This window comes from Cajanus cajan, chromosome 6 (assembly GCF_000230855.2).
Source record: "Cajanus cajan strain Asha chromosome 6, NIPB_CcT2T_4, whole genome shotgun sequence".
Classification (NCBI taxonomy): Eukaryota; Viridiplantae; Streptophyta; class Magnoliopsida; order Fabales; family Fabaceae; genus Cajanus; species Cajanus cajan.
In genome coordinates, this window is record NC_138522.1 from 59,666,167 (window position 1) to 59,691,557 (window position 25,391).

The window sequence follows — 25,391 nt, forward strand, 5'->3', positions numbered from 1 at the left end:
AGATGTTTATCAAAATTTGAAGGAGATTTGTCTCCACTTTTAACTGAGAATACTTGTTGATTTGAAAGAAAGAAAAAATCTTCCTATACAATTTTGTCGATGTTTGCTTTTTGTATTTTTGCAGTTTCACCTTTAAAGAACTTGTATACATGTTGAGAAACTGTACCATTAGTGGAAACTGGCCTTGGAACGAATCAAAAGCACACACTTTCAACTTTTGTGGACTCTATCAGTCAAAGTATGTGTTTGCAGTCTTAATCTGATTTTTTACGTCCAATTTGAAACCATAAATCCTAACTTTTACGTAAATCAAATATTTGAACGTGAAGATAATAAAAATTATATTAAAAAATTAATATCAAACACATAAATTTTGTCTGAACTATATTTTAAATTACTAAAACGTGCATATTTTAGTACTTGTTTGGTACTACGTTTGTGATCCACGCTTTCTAACATTTTTATACTTTTATGTTATAACGCACTAAAAACAACTAATAATTATTTTTCTAAATTACGTTCAAGTTGACAAAGAGTGAAAGCAAACACACCCTTAATTTAAAAGGATTGATTTTTGTAGATAAATATGATATTTTAAAAGTAAATTTGAAATTTTTTGATTGGTCCAAGAAGATTTATTGCTAATTCTTTAATATTAAATTCTATAAAGACAGTAATAATTATATAAAAGAATATCAATTTTGATTATAAAATTAATTAATAATACATAGAATGATGTATTTAAGTTATATCTCTTTTAAAAAAAATAATGAAAATATTTTACTAATTAATTCCTTAAAAAAAATAATCAGAGTATTTTCAATAAAAGGAAAATATTTAATATTTTTTATTTTTCAATTAGTGATTTAATTTGATGGTTAAAACAATTAAAGAAGATATAGTAATTTGAAATTTTAATTAAGAGATGAAATTATTTTTTTATCAAAATATATTATTAATACAACTTTATCATAAATTTTAAGTATATTTTATTATAACTTTTAACAATATTTTATTTATTAGTTTCCTAACAATTAATTATTTATCGCAACACGCTAAAAGCATATTTTTTTTTATGTTTAAGGTTGATTGGGCTATGCTACTATTCCTTCCAGTTGTTTTCATTTCATTTTCATTACTAAGGTTCGGTTGCGCAAATATCTAAGGTTGGGTGACTTGTTCAGACTTTCGGTCTCATTTGATTAAGTTCTAACTTGACCTAAACGGTTTAATATAAAGGTTTAGTTCATTTTAAAAAAAAAATACTTAAATAAAACAAAACATAAACTAAGTTCTAGTTTTAAAAAAAAATTGTTTGTGTGACCACAAATTTTTTTTAGCATGTTTGGAAAAGGATGCGACACGATGTGTTAGATAAGTTTTTATTTAGAATTAAGAATGAAAATAAATCGAATTAACTTAAAAATAGTTTAAAATTTGATTTAATAATTAATTTGTTGAACTTAATTCATGAATCATGAATCAAATGAGTTTAATTTAAGTTAAAGATTGAGTTTGATAAATAAATGAGTCAAATTCGAGTTACATATAATTCGATTTATTTAATTCATAAATCAGCTTAACATATAAATATAATTAAATTTCTTTTTAATTTTAACTTATTAAAATTTGAACAAACTTTTAAAGCTTAGTTATAAGTTAATGATTAGAGAAGAAATGAACACTTTAAAATTTCATAGTTATAGATTAGATTTTTTATCATTTTATGTAAGATGTAGTAGTTTTAATTTATATAAACTTCAGGTGTAATCATGTTTCTTTAAAGTTGTGCATTATAATTTTGTAAAATTAATAGAATAAATTATGTTTTGTTTTTCTAAAAAAAAAATTATTTTATCTAAAATCTATTATTAAATTAAAATTTTGAAATGTATAAAATTTAAAAAATTGAGCTTTTACTTATGAAACTTGAGTTAACGAGCTGAATCAAGCTACTAACAAATTTGAATGAATTAAAATCGAGCTTAAAAAAAAGTTAATGTTAAAATTAAATGTTATCTGACAATATCAAATTAAATTGAATTTGACTTAATCCGACTTATTTTTAACTTTATTTTAAATCAACTGCAAGAAGAATTTTTGTCGATAAAATTGTTGAATTTATATACTTTACATGCCAATTTGTATATTTTTTTAAATAATTGAAATGAAGTTAAAATTTATGACTTTACGTAAATTACCTAAATTTTAGACCACAGGACTTATCTAGTGTGTTAGTGGGTTAATTTCTCTAGTCGTTTATAATTATAAAAAAAATGTGTATTGAATGTGACTTTATCTTACTGTATACCGGTCTATACAAAATTTTGCAATCCCATACAAATCAACCGATCTAATTAAAAAGAAATAAATCCATAATTAGAAGAGAAAGGAAAAAAAAAAAAAAAGGAAAAACGCATTACTATAGCCATGCTAAAAATAAACAAATAATATCATTTGGTTTACATTTATAATAATTAAGCAACATGCTTATATATATCAAATGTTTTTCCTTTCAAATCTTAATTGGTTTAACATGTATATTATATACATTGCTTTAATTTATATTATATGAAATTATTTTTGAAATTGTGATTTTTTGTGTTAACTAAATTTGAAATATTTTTAGTTCATGCTCAAACATTTTCATGCGGAACATTGCAGGGTTTGCATCTCCAAAACTTACTTTATTTAGATTTAAGTGAAATAGAAAGGTTAAAAAAAACAAAAAACAAGAGAAACAAATAGAAGAAAATACACTATAGATAAATAAAATAAGAATGAAATGAATAAAAAAAAATCTCTCGAGTGGAAGAGTGATAATATTATTTTTTTATCATTTAATATTGTATAATAAAAAAATTATTAGTTATTTTAAAAATATCTAATATTTATTTTCATAAAAGTTATTATTTAAATTTTAATTTATATATATATATATTTAAAAATAATTTTACATAGATGAAAATTAAATTGATTTGTTAATAATTTAAGAAATTCAAATCAACTTATCTAAATAAATATTTAATAAAAAAAATTAATCAATATAATTCAAATTTCAAGAATTTTAAATTCTCCAAAATTCTCATCTTAGTTTTGAAACTTGGACTTTAATTAAAGAATGACACCTAAGTACCGTAATATTTAATTAAAATTTTGTCCTAAAAGGAAAGGGGAAAAGACTATTACTCAAAAGCAAAAAGTAATTAAATGACAATAAAATGCATTTTGGTTCTCCAAAGTTTCAATTAAGCACATTAGATCTTCAAATATCATAACATCTAGAAGTCAATTCTAGGTCATTTAGAACCGTACTTCAGCCATACAAGAGATTACTTCAAGATAATGACCGAACATTAGCAAAACTTTGCCGTTAATGATTCTTATTTAGTATATCGACGAAATTTACGTATACTGTCGAAGACTCTTCGATCCTCATTATTTACCTAGACTGAAAGACAGGCTATGAAACCATACACGAAGGCCGGCAGAAATACCAATAAATATTTACTGGCTCACCAAACATACACTAAAAAAAAAATTAAAATACAGCGGCACGATAATCAGTTACAACATTCTATTAATTAAATACAAATCACAAAGCCAATAAAGCTATAGCTACAATAAATACCGTCACAACTTCAACAAGTTCAATATGCCTAATTAACATTTGGCACTTTCAGAATTGGATATTGAATACCCACCCACTGGCAAGGTAAGAATACAGGTTCCAAATACAGTGTTAGCCGAGAAGAGGCACTGGATAATTTGAACAAATGAGAATAATATTATTAGCAATTAACAAAATTTTATGATGTAAACATGCACCTGGACAACATAATTTCTATGGCCAGATATTTAAAGCACAATTCAAATTTACAATGTTTTCTTTGTCATCTCTAAATCAACTACCTGATTCCTCAAAATCACCCATCCCACTATGCCAGTATGATTCCCACTAATTCTCAAGAAAGTTGATAATAAAAAAAACCTTCATCATGCCAAATGCAGATGATTCCGCCATTTCCAGCAGAAGTATGCACGCCAGCTAGATATAGTTCAAAATTTACAGTAACAGCTCTCCACTAAAGAAAAAACTATCCAACCAGGTTTAGGTTTGAATAAAGTCACTAAATTTGGTGATAAATGACGGCTCAGAATTTACAAATTCCTATAGTACCACTGATCAATGCAGGCAACCCAAGATGAATCGGTGCTCAGAAGTATTTTACATAATCACAAGAAAACCTGCAAGTATTAATCATAATTCATAATCAAGTCAGCAATCCTTGCTGAGACAGCATAAATAAATAAATAAATAATATATATATATATATATACACTCACGCTCGATAAGAATGGAGCATGATAAAAAGGGAGTAATTTCAGCATGAAATCAACAACAATTATCCCACTAGGTGATGCTGAGAGAAAACAAATTATTAATAAAGATCAGGCTTTATCAACAAAGATTACTTTAATCAGCATTCACATCAATCAAAAAATGAAATATAATCCTAAAATACCTATTCCAGTTGGTAGTAAATTACATTTACAAAATAAGAAAAATGCAGGAATGAAAGTCCATACAAGCATCAAATATCTTATTGTAGCTCAGAGAAGCCAGTCAAGGCTAAAAACTACCCACCTCTGATGCTTGAGCAATTTGTAGTCACCTGCCTTGAACTAGTCTGTAATTTAGAACCAAGTCATCTGGTTTCTTCCATATATAAGTTCGCACCGTGGCTAAGCTCATTTCAGGAGACAGCACCTGGAAATAAACCGAACAGTTGACTAAATGCACATTAATTTAATGAAAAATAGTACCAAACCAAAGCAAAGCCAACCGTAAATAAAATAAAACAATATTCAACCAATTTGGGCCAAACATTATTGAAAAAAATATGCTGTCATCCTCAAATCAATCAAAAGAGTAACAAGTTCAAAACTTGATTAAAACACGTGAAATTGAAAAGCAAGTTGGTAACATGCAAGAACAACTATGACTACAGATAAAAAATACAAGTACTATGATCTATTTCAAGACTTAAATACAGTAGTCAAAAGCCTCAATTAAGAGTGTCTAATATCTGGAATTGAATTTTATAATCAAGGGCCTACCAATAGATTAAGAATAAGTGTGAAGACAATCTTTTCTAATCTCATTTTCAGTTTATGATATCCAGTGAAGATAACATCCAACGTGACAAATAATGCCACTGCTAAAAGAAATCCTAGGTATAAACATACAAGTAATATTGCACTGATATTTGGGATAATTAAACCAACAATATTTAAACCATATTCAAAGTTAGTGCCCAAATTTTGTCATACGGTTTTGGTCAGTGGCAGTATGATGCGATTGCAAATCATTGAGCAACATTAATAGAGGGATAAAAGGGTCAAATCAGAAGATTTTTTCTTGTGGTACTTCTGTAAGCACAATTTATGTGCTAGAATCAAACCCTTCAGCTTCTTTCATGGTGATCACATCAGACCAGCTCTTAATCATTGCAACAACTGAGACATTCCTGAGCTAGACCTTTGATGAATCCAGATCACTAACTGAAAAAGCAAATCAACCAGTTCCTTGATGCTTTGTAGAAATTCAGTGATGGTGCAATTATCCAAAGAAGAATTCCACAACTCCAAACAGAGCTGACAAGCTTTCTGCAAGTCTAATGATGAAAGTAGGGGAGTGAGTTTTCTCCCAAACCTGATAGGAATGAACAGAGCCAAGAACATGTGACACAATCACACTAGACAAGGACAACTGAAGCCAAGCGTGAAGCATCTGATCTTGCTGTTCCCAAGCAAGATAATCAGGATTGACATGATTGAGATCATGATCTTGTTTGGAAAGAAACTGCAGGGGAATGTGAGGAGCTAGTACATGGTGATGAAGACAATGAGCCTTTATCACGGGCTCAATCTGTTGGCACAACGACAAAAAGTTCTTGTCATCAAGTTTTTAAGTCATTTGATGAGAAAATGTGATTGAAGCTTGCACAGGAGTGAGAACTGCAATTTGTCTGATGCCTAAGTATGTGAGTGTAATGGTGTGGCGTGAATCAGAGTTTCCAGCAGAGGAGGAGGAGGAATGTGAGAAGTGAAGTTAGGGTTTTCGGAAGCCATGGGAGGATCAGCTTGCTCTAGATACCATATTGAAGAATCAGAGAGAGAAAACTGTGTAATGTTTTATTGATCAGATCTGAACGTACTTCAGCGATGAGTCTATGTTACAATAGGCATGGTTGTCAAAATTTTATGAGTCTAGGAGGCTCAACCTACTCAACTCTTAAGCAAACTCATTTTCTACTAAATTTGTATGAACTCGAGCAAACTTGCACAAACTTGACCAAAATCCGGAGTTTGTCATGATTTTGCATTTCTACACTAGTCACTTAAAAAATCCCCAAGACCACACTGAAACCTGCGTTTCAATTTAGGTTTGCTTTTCTTCCCATGATTCGCATTTATCTCTCAAGTCTCAACTGCTGAAAGCCAACCCAAAACCTGCCCGCTGGGATCAGTTCGTCAGCATCGAGGCTTGCTCACTGCTGGTTTGTTCGTCGGCATCCCCTGTTCTCTGGTCAGGGTCGAGTTCTCTGTGGATTGCTCTCCAGTCGATGCTGGTCTGTTCATCGGTGTCAGGGCTTGCTCGCCACTGGTCGGCGTCCCCTGTTCCGGGGTCATTCCCGTCATGGCGTCATGTTTTCAGGGTTCTCATGAAGGTTCTTTCCCATTTCCCTTCTCTGTATTTTCTCTCTTCTTCGCATCCCATTTTGGAGATGATATTATTAGAGGATTAAACATGGAAATTTGAAGATATTAGTCTTTTTTCTAATGTTTTGTTTGCTGTCATTTTAAGAACTTATATCTTGTGTGAAATTATGCATGATTTGTTGCTAAAATTTGTTACTTTATTATTGTAATTTACTATTTTACTTTAATATGGAGTTCAAATGTTAAGTTATTATGTTATTTATAAGTATTTTAATATATTTTTTATATTAAGTAAATTCTTACAAGTTTACAAGACTTTAATGAGTTTACGTAAACAGGTATATATAGACCAGAGGATCATCACTATACAGGTGTCGGTTATAATTGACCAATAGAAACTAAAGATTACGTGAGTATAGAATAAAGACTACACAGAGAATAAATTATATCTCTAACAATCCCACATCATGGACTCTAGAAGACAGTCAAAGTTGTAACATTGTAAATACAATTACAAACCAACGTGCACAGTACATAATTCTAAGGATATATGATTTCTTCAATGACTTCCAGAAAACACCATTTACTACCTCTAAAAATGGCAATCAGGTTAGCAAATAGATTCTAGAAGGCATACAAAGGGATTGAAAAGCAAGCCAAAAATAGGAAAATAAAGCATGAACTTTCTCAATCTCAGCATCTAGAAAACCATACTAAATACACCGTCACAAGATTGCATGCAAGACAACATATTACTTGCCTGGTTGTTGCACAATATTTCAATAGAAGGTCTAAGCTTTTGCCAAGGCTTAAATCCAGATCTAAAAGATACATCCCCAACAGCCTGATGCTGTGATTGTGATCCAGAAAGTCCAGGGGCAAAACTGCCATCAGCACTCAAGCTATCCAAAGGTTTGTCAAGCACCATCTTCTCTATTACATAATTAATAACCTAAACCAACCAAAAGAAGGGAAAGCTAAGTTGATCATTCAAAAATGCATCATCTACCAGTGGGAAAAATGTTTACAGAATCCATAACAAAAACTAAAAACTAAATTCAAAAAAAGTAATATTTTTAAAATACATGACCAACGACAACTTAAAAGCACAGCATATACAAAGATTATAAATACCAATTGTCACTTAATATAAATACCAAAACTTACTTTGTGAATTCTTAATATGCGTGGGGCACTTAGCTTCCCTTGTGTGAGGATCTGGACGGAAGAGCCTTCACATGGTTGCAAATAGAAACTGCATCTGCAGCGGTTAACAAAAGAATATATATCAACAAGAGCATTATATTTCTAGTATGAGATTGCCATCATACTCAGACAATCAAATTCATAGACATTGTTCCATTTGATAATTGATATATATAAAAGAAAAATAATTTAATATTTTCATGGCAATAAGCATCAAAAGTACAAAAAATGTTAAAATATATCATGTTCAGTACACAATAATACCAAGCAACAGATATCTCAGAATTAATAGGAAGATATTTTCCTAAGACTTCTTAACCATATATCAATTGATGTCACTTACAAAGGCAATGTTAAGTACCACCATATTTTTGTATGTGATTAATGGATATAATCATCAGAGTTAGGCAATTATGCTAAATTAACAAAATATACAAACGTGTTTTAATGCAACTATTTAGGGAGGGAAAATAAGGAAGGCAAAATTACTTGGTATTTTCTCTGGGAGGTAAGCGATTATTCAAAACACAGTCCAGACACCACCAGGGGAAGTCTTTTTCATCCTTGGTTCCATCTAAATCAGTAATTTTTTTTCTCCACGGACCTCCATGTGTGCCCTCGGTAATAATGGAAGGAGGGGAAGTAACTGAGAATTCAAACGGAGGATAAACCATAGCATCATTCTCAGAACTACCATCAACCTCGATCCTTGAATGGGTAAGACTTCGAGAAGCAATATCCTTTCCAGATGATAACTCCCCATTAGCCGGAGCTGGGGATCCTGTTTTTTGCTTTCGTTTTCTCAACCAATGAGCCAATAGCCCTTTAAGGGTTTCTCGAGCCAAATTAACCTGCAGAATAGCAGGCATTGGTTTAGATTGTTGACAGCAAACTCCTGAAAACATTCTCATTATATCATTTATGAATCACATATTTCTCAAAAATATAGAAGTGCATAATAGAACTCAGCCAATGTCAGTTCAACAGACATATAATATAACACTTAAATACTTCCATGTCCATGATACTAATACTAGGAACTATAACAGGAATCATTTCAGATTAAGCAAGAATACAGGACTAAGATAGGAAGATGGTTATGTGGAAATGGGTCCCATTGAGATAAATTATTTGACATTTGTATAGACTTGACATCAATTATAGCCAACAGTAAACAGCATATAGTTGCATAAAAGTTTATGTTAATTGTTACATCATACCAAAGATTAGGAGCAGAATTAATATAACAAGGAATTTAAGACAAGAATGGGTACACTGTTCATGACAATAAAGCCGTTACCTTGTCATCTTCAGGCTTGCCTACAATGTTAAGATCTACTGAATACATCTCGGCAGAAAAACATTGGGGGGTCTCCAAATGGACTGACAAGCTTCCGAGCCTCGTATCCACTGTGAACCATGCAGGAATGCTAACCTAAAGCAGCATTGGAAGAAAATTAAAAGCCAGCTAGAACAAATAAACAACTGAAAATCAACATGTTTTCTTGCCAAGTTAAAAAAAAAATTATTATTATACGAGAAATCCATGATATAAACCAGTGATCTCACCATCTCAAAGAGCTCTTCCTTTTTCTCGTCAAATGAAACCTAGATAGTCCACAAGTAAATCATGAGCTAGTATGAACCCACAAATGAGTCCTATCAGCTATAGTTGAAATTTGTAATTATCATTCGTTACAGTAACAACCAATCTACTTCCCTAGTCAAATTGATTGCCATGCAAGTTACCAAATGAAAATGCAACCAGTTGTCACCTTTCCGTAATCTTCAATCACAACACCTTTGGTAATCTCCCACAGCTTCACTGAACCAGATGCATCCTATACCAGGAGTCATTATCAGTTAAAGAAAAAAAACAGAGATATTAATTTCACAGTAAAATGGATGACAATATCAATATGCACAGCATAATAAAATTACAAGAAAACACCATGGTTACCTTTGTCAGTACATGCCTCTTATTATTCAACACTTCATGTTGTACTATTGCAGGTGTACCCAGGATGGTTAAGATAGGTTCTTTATATACAGGAACCTATTTACGTTAGTAATTTTGACAACAGAAGGACAATTATTAGTTATACAGAACAGAAAGAACCAATAGAAAATTTATTTTCAAGAAAAACTTGTTTAGAAAACAAACTGCCATTCACAAACAGGAAGTACTAATATTGGGTATGTAAGCTAACGTGCTTCATCAATACATGTACATTCAACTGCTATTATGAGTACCAAGAGCAACACAACTAATTGAAGATAAAACAATACAAAAGTAGATAGCGATTTTTTCAGAAATAAATATAACATACAGGGGTAGATCCTTCTAGTGACACTCTTGCTCTTGAAAAGGACAAGTTTCCAGCTAAAAAAGAATTGCCTCTCTGGAAAATCTTTTGAGGGTTGCATGCTTCAGCAGGCCATCTATGAACTGAAGAGTCCGTTGAAGCAACCCATATGCTATCATCGTGCACAGCCAATTGAAGAATCGGGTGCTCGCCTGTGCAAAGCAAACTACTCTCTCTAGTTTGCAAATCTGTCAAGTATAACTTAGGGTATAAAAGAATAGGGCATTAGAAGATGAGGTTCACAAGTTAAACATAAAAAGGAGATGTTATGTCACATAAATTCAAGACATAATAAAAAAAAATAGTTAGTGTTAAATTTAATGAAGGTTGCACTCACTGAAAAGTCTCTTCCTCCACTATAAACATGACTAAATGTTGGGGTGCTTGCAAGTGCCCAAACAGAATCAGTATGAACTGCATAAGAATGCACACATCTCTGCTGACCTAAATCCCAAAGCCTATGAGGAAAGATGGACAGATTATTATATTAGTAAACCACACAACAACAAAAAATATAAATTTTTATAACACCATATGTATGCATCACCTTATCATAGAGTCCGAAGATCCTGATAAACAATATCTGCAATAATTAACATTAAAAACATCAAGCTGATTTGTTGGAGAAAATATGACTTAATTTGAACTAACAAACTTATCCAATGAAAAGATGTATGGTTACATACATCAACCTCTATATTTTAAACAGGAATCATTATCTTGCACAAGTGTTTTTAGAAATTTTTTTCAATGAAAGGGCTTGTAGGGATTCTTTTAACCTCCTATCTAATTTGTTTTCTATTTATTATAATTATTTAAGAATGAAATATTAATATTTTAAAATAAATTATCAATAAATAAAAATACTTTGTACTACAATATAAATTATTTATCTATCATAAATCTAAAATATAATTTATATGTTTAAATATGTTTTTAATCTCTCAAATTTAAGATATATTTGTTTTTGATCCCTCAAATTTAAAACCGTTGTTTTTAGTCTCTATAATTTTCAAAAATCTTATTTTAGTCCCTTAAGATACTAGTAGCATATATGAAAGTGACAAATTGAGACAATTATGTAGTATCAGCTAAATTTAATGTGATGTTTTCACAAATAGGGACACAGTAGGTAAATTTTATACGATAGTATTTGACAGATTCACTAACAAAATTTGAGTAGAAGGACTAAAACAAGATTTTTTGAAATTACAAGAACTAAAAAGACCAGTTTTAAATTTGAGAAACTAAAAATAAATTTACCTTAAATTTGGGAAGCTAAAAAACATATTTAAGCCTAATTTATATATTTAAAAATATCTATTTATACAAATTTTAAATAAATTTATATATTCAAAATGGTATTTATTTATATATATACATATATATATAATTTATTATAAATTTTAATTATATATAATAAACATATTTGTGCATTGCATAGGCTAAAATTCTAGTTGGAAAGAAAACCCAACAGCATTTCATTCACTGTATTAATGACTATTAAATAAGTCCACTATAACATTGCCGATGATAGTATTAAGTTCTTCATCTGCGTTGTTATCTATATCTTGCGGGAAAACAAAAAAATGTCAAATGAGAAAGATCAATGCAAAGAGAAAGAAAGAAAGAATTTTATGATAATAAATAAGTTGTAAATAAATAGGAGGCAAAGTAAGTTACCGATTTTAAAATATAATCGTAAACTGAAAAACTGCAACTAAACTTAGATATCCGCTCCACAAACCTGCCACTAGAATCCAGAAGCAGAGCCCGGATGTTATCTGTATGCCCTCTTAGCTTTAGAGTCTTGGATCCTGATCTTGTGTCCCAGACACGCACAACCTACAGAACCCCAAAAACATAGAAGAAGAAATGAATCATGGTCAGAGACAACATCACATCAAGATACTACAGCACAAACAATCCACCTCAAACGTTTCAAAGGTAAAGAAGCCTTGACAAGTCAAAGCAAATGCCATATTGTACCTTTTCTGTTCCACCAGAGACAAGAATTGTTCCACTTTCGTTCATACCCAATGCATAAACAGAATCCTTATGGCCTTTGGCAGCAATTGGAGTGTATCCCTGAGTTTGAGTAGTGTGCATGGACATATTGTTGCTTGAGTTAATAGTACGCAAGCTTGTTAATGGTAGTAAATTGCCAGAACCATTAACAGCATTTGAAGATTCATCAACCATAGGGTCATTGCACTTAGAGACTGGAGCAAGGGCAGCCTCAACATCCCATATAAACACCTCCCCGCCAAGGCCACCAGAGGCAACAATATTGCTCTAAAATGCATGACACTATTAAAAGATCAAAAAATGGATTTGACATTGATAATTCAATCAAAGTAACTATCTGATTCAATGTGGAACATATAGAAACAATAAATTGAACTTTTTCTTGATGCACTTAACAAGAATACTAAGATGTTTGAAGTACATTACATTTTTTCCTGCTGCTGCGAGGCAAGTAACGTAGTCAGTGTGTTGTCGAAGTGTCCTAGTACAAGTTCCAATGGACAATGCATTCCATGTCTAACACATATAAAAAGGTGTAAATAATTGTGTAAGTACTGGTATTGTTGCAGAAGAGCAAGGATTGGTTGGAGAGGAAAAAAGCCAGCTAGCATTCAACAAACCTTAAGAGTTGTATCTGAAGAACACGAAACAAGTGTACTATCCCCAACAAGAACAGCATCATTAACCTGCAAGGATAAAATAACATTTACATTTTCAATTGTACTTATGCTTTTATGCAAGTGTCATAGATTGTGCAAGCATCATGCTTTATGGTATAACTTAAATGCTAATTAAACAGAGTTTTGGACTTAAGGGGAAAACATAAAGTTGAGGAATTATGATAAGTTAAAAAGGATTGCAAAAATTTTTAGTAACTTAAATTAATTGAACAAAAAAGGGATATCTTAAAGGACAAAATGTGCAGGAGATACTAAAGGATATTATGAATTTTACATATAAAAGAAGGAAACAAGACAAACAGCAACTGTTAAAGAATGAAGTGATAACTTTATCTCACACAATACAATACTCAATTAAATTCAGTTGCACACTTGCACTTGCAGTTTTAGAATTTTTGAACAAGAGAATCCAATGGGTTTCCATTGCCTTATCCTTCTCAACCGTACCTTTTCTATTAGAATCAAGCTCATTAAACTTTATCACCAAAAGAACACAACAAATCATTACATACTGCATGAAAGAATGTCTGATGAAGTACTCAACAAAATAAAATAAATAAAAGGCAATATCAAATTCAGACCATTACAGACCTCCTTTGGCTGATGAAAAACTTAAAAACTCATCTTAATCAAAATATCACACACAGGCCCCACATAATAGTAACCAAGATGGCAAGATCCCTAGAATGAGACATGTTTTACACAGCATGGTAAAAAGCTTTCCTCTGTTACACCATATACCTTTTTACACCTTTTGACCTCACCATTGGGATTAGACAACAAAGTTGTAAAAAAAAAATTGCATTATTAACTAACATAAGCCAACCCAAATCCCATGTGAGTGAAAAGACCAAAAAAAAACGGGGAGAGCGCAGATGAAGCTTCATCAAGTAACCATGGTAAAAAAACATTGTTACGTTCCAGAAGTTACTAAATTAGAAGTCAACTAACGAATGGAAAGGGAGAAAAAGTGAACAACAGGAATACCCAATCGACATGAGATTCAAAGGTAGCGGAGCATGTTGCTCTATCAACATCTAATAGCCATCGTTTTAGCCTGCCATCACGGCTCCCAGTGAAGAGATAATCAGACCCATCAGATGCTGCAGATGCAAGTAGAGCCAGACAATTTATGCCTGCACAATGCTGCAGAAAAAAAGCCAACTTACAAATGATGGGGAAAAAAAACTATGACATAACACCTTCCATAGCAAAATGCAATGTACCTAAAAGAAAGGAACCAAATACTATATGAACTATTGATGAAGCTTTGATTGATTACAAAGTAAAATATAGGGTAAATATTAAAAAAGAAATGGTGGAAATACGCTAACCACCAAATATCTAAGTCAATGTTAAAAAAAATATTAAAATTTAGGGTAAACCTCCATTTTGATCTTTGTAAGATCTTTGGAATATCAATTTGGTCCTCAAAAGGTTATAACATTCATTTGATCCTCAAATGACAGGTTTCAACTTCAAATGAGTCCAAATGCTATTTAATAGGACAAAATTGATGTCAGTTAATAACCAAATATTATCATTAGAGCACAATTTGATGCCACTAATCTTTTGAGGGGAAATTTGAGTTTAAAATATAAATCTTTTGAGGTCCAACATGGGATTTCACTGTAAAATTTAAATAATATTTCCATCCAAGTAAGAAATGCATGTGTTTATTAAAAAACAACTCAAACAGGTTCAACTAGTTCACAGATTTGGATGCACAATGTCAAAGAAATTTTTTGTAGAGATAATGCAACTACTAGAGGCTAGCATGAAACTTGTCTTTTCCCTGGAACAATTAAAATAAATAAATAATGAGTTCACCTTGGTGTCATCAGAATCATTCAAGACGTAGGTTAATCTCTTCTCCTTACGAGGGCGAGTTGAACTGTTTCCATTACTCGCACTACCCACGCGGTGCATCGCAGAAACTGTTTAGCACATAAATTGCATATCTTAAATAATAATCCCAGGATTAAATTGAGAAAATAAATCCATATCGGGAGTTTTACTTGGGAGCATTTCCAACAGTGTCAAAAAAAAATTAAAAATCAGATCAAGTACTTTATGAATTATGACCATTTATTTTACAAAAGAAGTTTTGCAGTACAGAAAAACTCTCTCAAGGTCACAGTTGAAGACAGACACATCCAAACACTTTCACTTCCACAGAAACCATATATAGAGCAGCATTAGGCATAACTGTACAACATATGAGCCCGTACAAACTAGCTTTTCACACAAGAGAACACACCCTGAAGAGTTCAATAGCCAGAGAGACTCCAGAAACATCTGCGAAACCTCGGTGAGTTATATTATGCGTGACCTGGCATGATGGTGTACCATGCCTATTTATGCAGCATGTTCTCTATCGGTCGCGTAACCATTCCCACCTTTAGCAGGGGTAGCACGTATGGTGTTGTTCTCACGTGTGAGAAGGGTGGTGCTTACCGCACCATACCTCTGTCTTGGGCTCATCCGCCTTGAGCTTGTGGGCTATACTGGCCCCCAACAACATTGTGTTTGGTTGGTCAACGGTCATGGTCTACTCGGCTTTGGTTGTCCTTACATGGGGTCAGCTTTAACTCTCTATACTTTGGTCGGCTGCTTACATGCCCAGCCAGTCTGTCGGGACGGTTACTATCACTAAGAATTCTCTGTGACAGTAGCTAATTACACAGCCCCTCAAGCGCAAAGCCTAAGGCGTGGTCACGTGGGCGCTTGCTGTGCTCAGCCAGTCTATCCAGACGACCCACTAAGTTAAGAATTTAGAATTCTCTGTAACAATAGCTAATCATTATCAAATAACTTCTGCCATTACATGAGATGCACCTTAGTCTCCCCAATACACTACTGATACTAAAATCTACAACTCCTCCTCCCTAATCAACTACGTCGTTTCTTACAACAATTCCATGCTAACCTCAGAATCCAGGCCAAGTTCAAACCCGTTCTTTATGTACTGCCTAAATCACGAGTCAAAACAAAATCACATATGAAACGCACCGAAGACTCAATGCGAATCAAATCAAAAACTCAAAGCTACGTAATCAATAGCCAAACGCACACCTATAAGCCACAACAGACCGAACCCGCTGACAGTATCGAACCCCCAAAATCATCCCGATACACAAATAACGCAAACGAAGAACGAGAGAGAGAAAAAAAAAAAGGGTCGGAAAACGAAAACATAACCCTTGGCAGAAATTAAGAAGCCCGATCATAAGGTTAAGCGCTTTGCAACGAAGTATTAGCTAAAACAGACTAATTATATAAGATGCGATAAATTATTCTTTTACGGAATCGAAAGCAGGAAATAATCGAAGAAAAGGAAATCGAGTTGGATGAGGCGAAGATGGAACAGTGGAAGAAAAAGGCGAGGAACAAACCGTGATGAGTGACGAATTGGAAGCACTTTTAGTGCTTGTGTTTTGTTGCAGTAGCGAAGTTTCAACTTTAGAGAGAGAAAGTGGGTTTGGGAGAGAGGGCAGCGAACGTGGGTGTAAGCGAATGTGGGTGTCCAGATTTATTCCGGTAGATCCTTTGACCCGTTTGAGTGAGGGCAAAATGGTCTTTACACTTTAAGGAAAGATAAACCAAAACCAAGACTATAGAGAGGAGGTAATAACTAATAACCCAGCTGTGCCCGATCATGATTAACATTTAACAATCAGACACAACACAATATGGGGAACCAAGACTTTCAAACGGGTTGTCTGTTTTTTATTTCTAGATGAGCACGAAGAAAATCTTATTATAAAGGATAAATAATGTATTAATGAAATAAGGAAAAGGGTGAAATACATAGAAAAACAAATGGATTTCATATGCTCATCATCCATGATTAGTAAGTTAATTAATCGAATTAACTCCTAAAATATGCATTGTCTGTTTCGTTTGTTCACAAACTTTCTTATCGTTTCAAAAAATATATTTTTAGTAATTTGATTTGTTTGAATATTTAATATTCATTTTTGTTGATGTCAAAAAAACCGCTTTTGCTCATGCGTGTATAAACTATAGTCATGTTTCTTTAAATATTTTTTTTTTATCATATTTAAAGTCGTTGAAACTGTATTGAGGATCATCTCTAATTTTATAGATATACTATGTACACTTTGTTTGGGGGAAGGAAATAGAAATAATAGGAGGGAATATGTGATAATTGATTTAATAAAAAAAAATATAAGAATTATAAGTAAAATTTTAATTGTTTAATAAAGTAAAATTATATTAAAAATTATTAAAAAAATAGTATTTTAAATGTGAATGTTTGAAACTTGTGAGAAATGCAATGTATTTTAATGGTGGGAAATATACACGTTTGGATAAAAATTTATTCAATTATATTTATTTAGATTATATCCTAATCATATTAATGTACCAACTCACTTATTTATTACTTTTTAACATTATTGGGAAAAAATTGTTTTATTTACTAACTTATAGTGATAATATAAAAATAATTAATTACTTAAAATAAGTATGTAATTTTATACTTGAAACTAAAATATTTGGTTAATATCATTTTTTATTATTCTTAACTTGTTGTTTTTGTATTTAGGAGGTTTGTGTTGACTTTGACTAAAATGAAACTCCTTAATTAAAATCTAATGTGTCATAATGATGGCATTTTCTTCTAATACAATTAAGTTACGATAAAGATATATTAGGTATTTAAAAAGGAACTTGAAATTTAAATCAATGAATTTAATAAGTTGGTGACAAATTTTTGAAGGGTAATACAAACATATTATCGAGTTACTAATAATTTACTCTAGACCATTGTGAGTTTTCATAAGATCAACAAATATTGTAATAATTTTGTACTTAAAAGTTTTATGCAAGCCACTTATAATTTTTGTCATCAACATTTTCCAACATTTCAACATTACGAGTATTTATGGCCAAATTATTTTATCACCTACATATTATTATGTTCATATGTAGGTCTTGAGTTAATTTGACATTTATTACCTTCTTTGTTTCTTTTGACTACTAATCATTCTTTGTGCAACTCAAAAATATTTTTGTTATAATTTTTATTCTCCCTATGGTTATTAAGAATAATAAATAGGACAAAACTTAAATATATTGTTGGTGTTATTTTTCAATCAAAAATTAAATTTTACCTTGATAATATGCATTTATATCTAATGCAAACCTTAGTAATGTACATTTATACATATTATCAAGGTAAACTCAATTTTTAATTGAAAAACAAAACTAACAATATTTATGATATTATACTTGAGTTTTGTCTTAATAATTATCTCCGGTTTCTCATTCTCTCTCATCATTAATGCACCTTAATAACCAGCTTACTTGTGAAGATTTTAGTGTGGTTACCTCCTAGTTGATAATTGTACATTGCGTGCTCCAAAGTGATTGTTGTAACATCCTAGTTTACAAAAATAAAAATAAAAATTATTGGTTTGAATAAAATAAAGACTTCGAAAAATATATGGGTTGAAATTGTTTTTTTGTGATAAAAAAATTAATTTAAAAAAAAAGAGTTATGAAATAAAATTCTATAACGATTGGATTTCAGTCCTTATAAATTCAATGTGTTTCTTTTTTATATAATTTGGAGCATGTTAGGTCTAAACCTAATTTGCTCTCTTACCATCTTGAAACTCTATCATAGGGTTGTGGACATGGAGAAGGACCTTAAGGAGGTATTGTTGTTGCTGACTTTTCTTACATCCTTGCTTGGAGTTTACTTATCCAGGTAAAAAAGAGTAAGTTGTCTCACTCATGAATATAGTATGTGTTGTGGGTAGAGGGGTTGACTCTAAACTCCATAGATTTTGTGTGTGCCTCTTAATATATGGGTTGAATTAATCATTATTGTTAGTTTTTTGGTTGTTAACAACGTTGAACTATATTTTTTTGACTTCATCTTGTGTATTGAATGTTGAGTATGTTCCTGATGGAAATCTAATCCCCAATGATCCCTTTGGAAGAGGTAAGACCAAGAAGAGGATTCACATCAATCCGGATTTTTCAAACAAGTTTCCATCAGTTCCACAGTTTTGGTTTAGTCTTGACGAAATAATTGTGAAAAAGACATTTTGAATCATTTGAGCAATAAAATCATTTAGGATGAGCTAGGTAATAAATTTAATTCATAATTAGAACAAGATCAAGTCAAAACCCTTAAACTAGTATTAGAATTTATAATCATGTAAGATATAACAAATTTAGTTATGTTAAACCCTTAATAGTTGTGTTTTTCATGGATTGTATAGATGCAAAATATGTCATTTGCTAAGTGTGGGAATTGACACGTTGAACATGCCAACCCTTAGGAACTTGTGACACTATCTTAAGGGCACTAAGTGTTAATGAAACCATGTTAAGCTTAGACCTTTTGAATGAGCTATTTGAAGGTGGATGTTAAATGCACATGCCAACACTGTTGAGTGTCATTTGATAGAGAAAAGTTACGCGAGTGGGTGTTGAGTGTGGCCACAATCACACTAAGCGCATGGGTTTCAAAGAGTAAATATTGTTTTATCTACCTAAGACACTAATCACAAAATCCTTAGAGTGTAGTGTTGCAAATAATTTGTTCATCTCTTATGGACGACGAAGAAGGTTTTGCACACACTTTATTTCAAAAAGACATAACAAAAAGTTGTTAGATGCTCAACATCATAGGAAAAGCTTGTAGAGAAAACAAAAACCTCAAAAAAACACCATTGAATAATTATTATAATATTGTGATAGTTAAAAATATATTTATATTCTATTAAATGAATACTTAACTTATGTATTTAAAGTTTCATGAATCACTTTGTTATTTTGAAAAATAATCATATTAAATTATATTTAATATACGAAAATAAACCCAATTAATATGAGTTATCTTAAACTATCGTGTTAATTTTTTAGTCATGTTTTTATTTGTTGGAAAAAAGTCGTGGAAAAATAAATTTCACAATTCTTTATCCCCTTTTAAGGGAATGTTTTTCATTGAAATCAAGCCAAGAACTTCCTTATGAACCTAACATGCCTCCACTAGGCTAAACCCATTTGGGTATTTTTTTTACTCACTTAAAATGAAGAATTACAATTTCGAGAATAAACTATATCAATAAAATAGGTTTAAAACTGCCTTAGTTTTCCTGGTTTCACACATGTACAATTTTACTCCCTTTAAATTTTTTATTGCACATTTTGTCCTTTAAATTTTCAAAATTAAACAATATTAATCTATCATTATATTGACATTTAAAATAAACAAAAAAAAAATGTTAGTGTGCCTATCATTCACACAAAGACAAGGAATAATAAATTATATTAAGATTTATTCAATTAATTTTGATGGTTTAAATTTATAGAAAATCATCAACAACCATACTAATTAATTATTTTGGTGGATAATTGACTATTATGAAAAATATTTTTGTTGTCGATAACTTATATAATTCTAAACAATCAAAATAATCGATGATAACTTAAAATGATTGTCTATTACATGTCATTATGTATAAATAAAAATATGTTAATATTTTTCATTTTATTTTAAATGTTAAATTAATGATGGATCAACATTATTTAATTTAAAAAAAAAAAATGTACATTACAAAATTTATAGGAATTAAAATCGCATATTTGTAAAACTAAAGAACTAAAAATGAATTTAATCCTAATAAATATCATTTACAATATTAACTATCAATAGTATAATAAGTTACTATTACAAATTTTGAAGTTACTACAATTTTAAATGTTGATTTTAATTAATAATTATATATATATATATATTTTTTCTTTCTTTACTATATTTTTAAGTCAAATCCAATGATTTTTTGTTGGCGGCTAATTAATAAATTAAAAGTATTACGTTAGAACAAACAAGTTATTTTCTCTGTGAAAAGATTAAATACACCAACACCTTAAATTATTTGAGAGTTTTTAATTAAGCATCTAAAATATAAATAAGTATTAATACCCGCCAATGACATGCGTTAAAATCAGGAATATTACACTTTAAATATTTTTTTATTAAAAAATAGTTTAATTATTAAATTTTGTGATATTATGCTTAGAATTAATCACTTATATATTGTCAGTGTAAAATTTTTTTATACTGCCAACCAATTATATCTTTTAATTATGTTATGTCACTATAAATAAGTATAATATCACAAAAATCAATAATTAAATTATTTTTTATTAAAAAAATTTACACTAACAATATATAAGTGATTAACTCTTATACTTATATATTGTATATTAAATTTCATTAGACTCTTCTAAATAAGTTATTTAATAATGAATATTTATATATTTTAAATATCACATTTTATGTAAAAATGTTTGATCAACTATCATATAATTTTGAATGAAATTTTATACACTTAATTTAATAAATAAACAACATTAAACACAATGATTAAATTTATTAAATTTTTATTCTAAAAATGTTATTGAAGATGTCACATTGCTATTTGATGTCAACAAATTTTGATCTTATACAAAAGTTGTAGTTAAAATTATAATTTGTTATAACTTTTGTAATTAAGTTTATGAAATTTTTAAAACTGTCACAAATCCGTAGTCTTTTTTTAACAATTAAACTAGATTCAATTACAAAAGTCTTAAAAATTAAGAATTCAAAAATATATTTTTAATTTGATTTTAATTAAATTTTCAGGACGTAATGTATTAAACGACGTCGCATTGAGCCTAACGTGTCATTTCAATTCCGAGGGCAATTCTAACCTCGTGCTGAGTAGCAGCCATTGAAGAGTGCACAAGTTGGAGAGAAAGAAAGAGTAACCAACCATTTAACTCAAGGATTCAATGTCTGCACTTCGCATCGTAAGCAAAATTCTCCATTCGGTAAACCATAAGTGCAATTACCAGTTCCGAACAATCTCCTCCACGGCACCGTTGCAAGGTTCATGGATGGAGAAGGTCAAAAATGTCATGACGGGCCAAAAGAGCACCACCCAGTCCCAGGGAGACGCCTCCGATTCATTCACTTTGCTCCGTCAGTTTCCTTCAATCCCAATTTCGCTCTATTTTTTATTTTTTATTTTTCTTTCTGAACATTTTGTTAATCTATGGTTTATGATATTGGTCACAGGTTTTGCGGATGAAATGAAGAATGCGAGAAGAATAGGGGCGTTTAAGGATTACATGGTTGGACGAAGCAGCGAAGTCACTTTTACCACCGCCTTTGAGAGATACGAAGCCATAATTCGATATCTCGGGGCTTTGGATCCCACTGGAGAGGTTTATAGACAAATTCATGCTTCAAAATAATGCTCTATAATTTACTTGCGTTATAATTTTCAGTAGTGGTTTGTTTATTTATTGGTTTTGAAAAACTTCTTTGTAAGCACTGAAAGTAGGAAAAAATAAGAAAGTAAACGCCCCCTCTCATGGACATAGTCATGTAGTATTCCAAGCTGACAGATTAATTTGCGTTTGTGAAGTGTACACCCCTCTCATTTATGCACTTATAGAAGAAACTCTCTTATTTATTGATTTTGATATTGATAAATGAATTGAATTTATGCACTTAACTTTTATAGAAGCTCTCATTTAAAAAAACAAAAAAATGATGTGCATAAGTTGATTGTAACTCATTGGAGAAACTCAATTCATTTTTCATTCTTATTTTTCTTCTTTTATACGTATTTATTTAGAAATTTATCTAAACACAGCCTGTTTCTGGCTTTTATTAGGAAAATGACTTCTCGTGTTTTTTTATCCCTATGTTCTCAGAATCTCCAGACTGCTCAAAAACAAGAAGCGGCAAAACATTGTAACTGCACGATTGCTGATGTTGAGAATGCACTTGCAAAGTTTACTTGGGCCAAAGAAGCACAAAAGAAGATAGAGAAGTTACAAGAAGAAGGAAAACCAATGCCGAAAAGCTTTGATGAAGTAATGCTTCCCATTGTTGTTGCGTTAATTCCTTACAACCTAGTTGGGCTCAATGAATCATCTTTTTAAGAAATTTTAGTTTGGTGAATGCTTCATTGAAAACTTACCCTTTTCTTTTGTCTTACTAGTTCTACTTGAAAATAGATTTTGATTGGGCAATTTTATCTTGACATTTAGGGTTTTGGTATCAGTAGCAGCACAATTTGGGTGCTCTAGCCTAGCCAGTATCTTGGGTGAGGTCCATAGTTTGTTTCCAGTGATTTTAATATTAAAGTAATTACTGGCTTCTTGAATGGGATAGCAGAATTTCAGGATTATACTGTAGATCCATCAGAATTCAGAACTGCTTCCTTGATTTTGGCTTATGTTGTGTGAGCAGTGTATTGTATAGCACCATGCTCCAAATAAAAACAAAGTATCTAAATGTTGATGTCTTTATCAATGTGTGATATCTTGGGGGGTTGAATTTGAGTTTAACGAGCTCTACTATATATTTCATGTTCCCTAGGTCCAAAAGCTGGTTGGTTCAACTCCATTGGATCTTGCAAGGTCTAATTTAGCCCAAGCTGGACAAGTTAGCAGGAATGCATTCTGTCCATGTGGTTCGAAGAAGAGATATAAAAGGTTATTTTCTCCCCTTATCTTTTTCTAAAAAAATTCTTAGATACCAAACTGATTCCTGATTATTTTTTCTGTCTTGTGGTATTTACTTGTTCTTCAATTAAATAAGTGAAATATCACTGTCTGTCCATGCTTGATGCAGTTCTTGCCTTCTTGGCTAAAATAATGACTGAGGTGTTGAACTTAAAAATATATGTATACATGGCTAAAAGATTTTTTTGCAAAATCCTTAGTACCTATAGTTTACGACTTTATTATTTCATTGGACATTAGAGTATTTTGCTCACTTTGCCACCTCATGCCTTTTTATTTTTTACATCTCTATCAGCTCTAGTGAAACTAAATCTTACTCAGTTTGTTTAATCTTTTTCAAAAACTGGATTTGGTGTTTTAATATGTATAAGTGTGAAAACTACTGTGTCTCTATTTGTAAACAGTAAACTCTTTGGCATTTCTCACTCTTTTCTATCGAAATAGTAAATGACTTTGTTATCTCCCCAAAAATTCAGAATCTTTATAAAAAGTTTTTTGAAATTGATCACCTTATGCTCCTCATATTTATTTATGAAGGTGCTGCGGAAAGGATTGAAGGAATTCTGAGGTTAAATGCTAAACTGCAAGGAAGCCTGATCTGTTATAGAGATCAACACACATGCCTGAATTTATCTGCAGTAATACCCTGTTTTATTCAGTTCAGATATGACTGCCCAATGCAGTAGACTCTAAGCATGCCCACAGTAAGCTGATTTTAGGAAGAGAGATTTTGCTGAAAAATTGCGTGATTTTATTTAGCTTTCTGATTTTTGAGGTGGTCATAGGCAGAACCAAACAGAATATTTTTGTTCAGTTGAAGAGTAGTTAGTTTTTCTTTTTGCAGAACAAATAGTTAGTTCTCTTCTTTACGTTGCTACTGCCTAAACAGGCAAGAGAATAAGAAAATATCTGTACTCATGTTTCAAAAATCAAAATGCTTCAATTTTTTTTTTTTTTACTGATATATATAATCATTTTAATACATCTACGGGATTCAGGATTTGGTACTAAAGTTGCATTAGCAGATTCGGGTTTAAGGTATATTTGGCAATGGTCGTTAGGCGAAGATGACCTCACACTCAAGCATAGGAAGTGCTTAATTGATTAGCAAACTGGGGAAGAAAAAGTAGCTCATGGATGCCATGCCAGAAGCATTTGTTCAAAATGGTTAGTTACATGGTCGGACTCCTATTAGTTGCCTTTCTATTATATGCGCATCTTCTAGCAGACCTAAGCAAACTACTGTGATAACGTTCTCCTATTTACGAGAGAGTTGAGACACTATCTAAACTTGGTTTATTAACTAAAAGTTGGTATTTGTCTATATACACAGAGGGGTCTTTCATTTTTTTATTATTGGAATTAATGCATATGGTTGTGGTGCAAAGTTGGCCTGTATGTCATGAAACCAATTGAAATTGATATCCTTCTTGTCCCTGGGCATCCGAGTCTGTTTTCATGTTTTGTGGATGTATAACCACTCTTTTTTTTGGTTAATTGTGATGCTTCGGTTAGTTGGGTTTAATTACATATTTACGTTGATCTTCCTCCGGGAAAGCACCTGCACAGGATAATGTGTGAAAGCAAATTTTTTCGTAATGGTAATACTATTTTTAGCGAGATTTGACGACGAATCTCATCATCTCATTTAATCGTCCTATTCTCTCCATGCATTTTCTTCTTCTTCTTTCTATGGGGAGAGGGAGAGGGAGAGGGGAGGGTTGTTAGGTTCATGTCTGTCTCGAATTAACGCAGGCTTGGATCCGATATCACTAATATACTTCGCACGACGAGAAAAATTTATGGAAATGAATACTTT

General features: G+C 31.3%; 2 protein-coding genes across 4 annotated transcripts; one reads left to right on the top strand and one right to left on the bottom strand.

Annotated features, from left to right (window-relative positions):
• Window positions 1-3,767: 3,767 nt before the first annotated feature.
• Window positions 3,768-16,561, bottom strand: LRS1 (Transducin/WD40 repeat-like superfamily protein). 2 transcript variants are annotated; one of them, XR_014427570.1, is made up of 20 exons: window positions 16,402-16,561; window positions 14,837-14,943; window positions 13,994-14,152; window positions 12,947-13,012; window positions 12,753-12,842; window positions 12,288-12,593; window positions 12,046-12,143; window positions 10,846-10,881; window positions 10,636-10,756; window positions 10,263-10,499; window positions 9,893-9,988; window positions 9,708-9,773; window positions 9,502-9,540; window positions 9,233-9,367; window positions 8,422-8,783; window positions 7,894-7,987; window positions 7,487-7,678; window positions 4,649-4,771; window positions 4,348-4,424; window positions 3,768-4,248 (listed from the first exon to the last, which is right to left on the bottom strand). XR_014427570.1 is itself a non-coding variant. In XM_083059164.1 (19 exons), exons 2-18 carry the CDS (start codon window positions 14,933-14,935, stop codon window positions 4,673-4,675), a joined length of 2,295 nt encoding a protein of 764 aa, XP_082915290.1. In that variant the 5' UTR covers window positions 14,936-14,943; window positions 16,402-16,561; the 3' UTR covers window positions 3,768-4,248; window positions 4,649-4,672. The 2 variants fall into 2 exon arrangements, 1 of the variants encoding a protein (XP_082915290.1); XM_083059164.1 differs by lacking the exon at window positions 4,348-4,424.
• Window positions 16,562-21,716: 5,155 nt separating this feature from the next.
• LOC109797129 (SEC-C motif protein) lies at window positions 21,717-24,530 on the top strand. 2 transcript variants are annotated; one of them, XM_020357053.3, is made up of 5 exons: window positions 21,717-22,016; window positions 22,113-22,261; window positions 22,757-22,918; window positions 23,096-23,151; window positions 23,427-23,542. In XM_020357053.3, the coding sequence occupies exons 1-4, from the start codon at window positions 21,827-21,829 to the stop codon at window positions 23,132-23,134; spliced, it is 540 nt and encodes a 179-aa protein (XP_020212642.1). In that variant the 5' UTR covers window positions 21,717-21,826; the 3' UTR covers window positions 23,135-23,151; window positions 23,427-23,542. The 2 variants fall into 2 exon arrangements, with proteins under 2 accessions (XP_020212642.1, XP_020212641.1); XM_020357052.3 differs by lacking the exon at window positions 23,096-23,151 and adding an exon at window positions 24,110-24,530 and having other exon boundaries at window positions 21,719-22,016.
• Window positions 24,531-25,391: the final 861 nt, after the last annotated feature.

Excerpts from the sequence above, each read along its gene's own strand:
- LRS1 (XM_083059164.1), bottom strand. The coding sequence starts at position 14,935 with ATGCACCGCGTGGGTAGTGCGAGTAATGGAAACAGTTCAACTCGCCCT. Across the intron at positions 10,882-12,045 it reads CTTCTGGATTCTAGTGGCAG|ATATTGTTTATCAGGATCTT; the intron begins GTTTGTGGAGCG and ends TAATTATTGCAG. Across the intron at positions 7,988-8,421 it reads CCTCCCAGAGAAAATACCAA|ATGCAGTTTCTATTTGCAAC; the intron begins GTAATTTTGCCT and ends TAACCGCTGCAG.
- LOC109797129 (XM_020357052.3), top strand. The coding sequence starts at position 21,827 with ATGTCTGCACTTCGCATCGTAAGCAAAATTCTCCATTCGGTAAACCAT. Across the intron at positions 22,017-22,112 it reads CGATTCATTCACTTTGCTCC|GTTTTGCGGATGAAATGAAG; the intron begins GTCAGTTTCCTT and ends TATTGGTCACAG. Across the intron at positions 22,262-22,756 it reads CTTTGGATCCCACTGGAGAG|AATCTCCAGACTGCTCAAAA; the intron begins GTTTATAGACAA and ends CTATGTTCTCAG.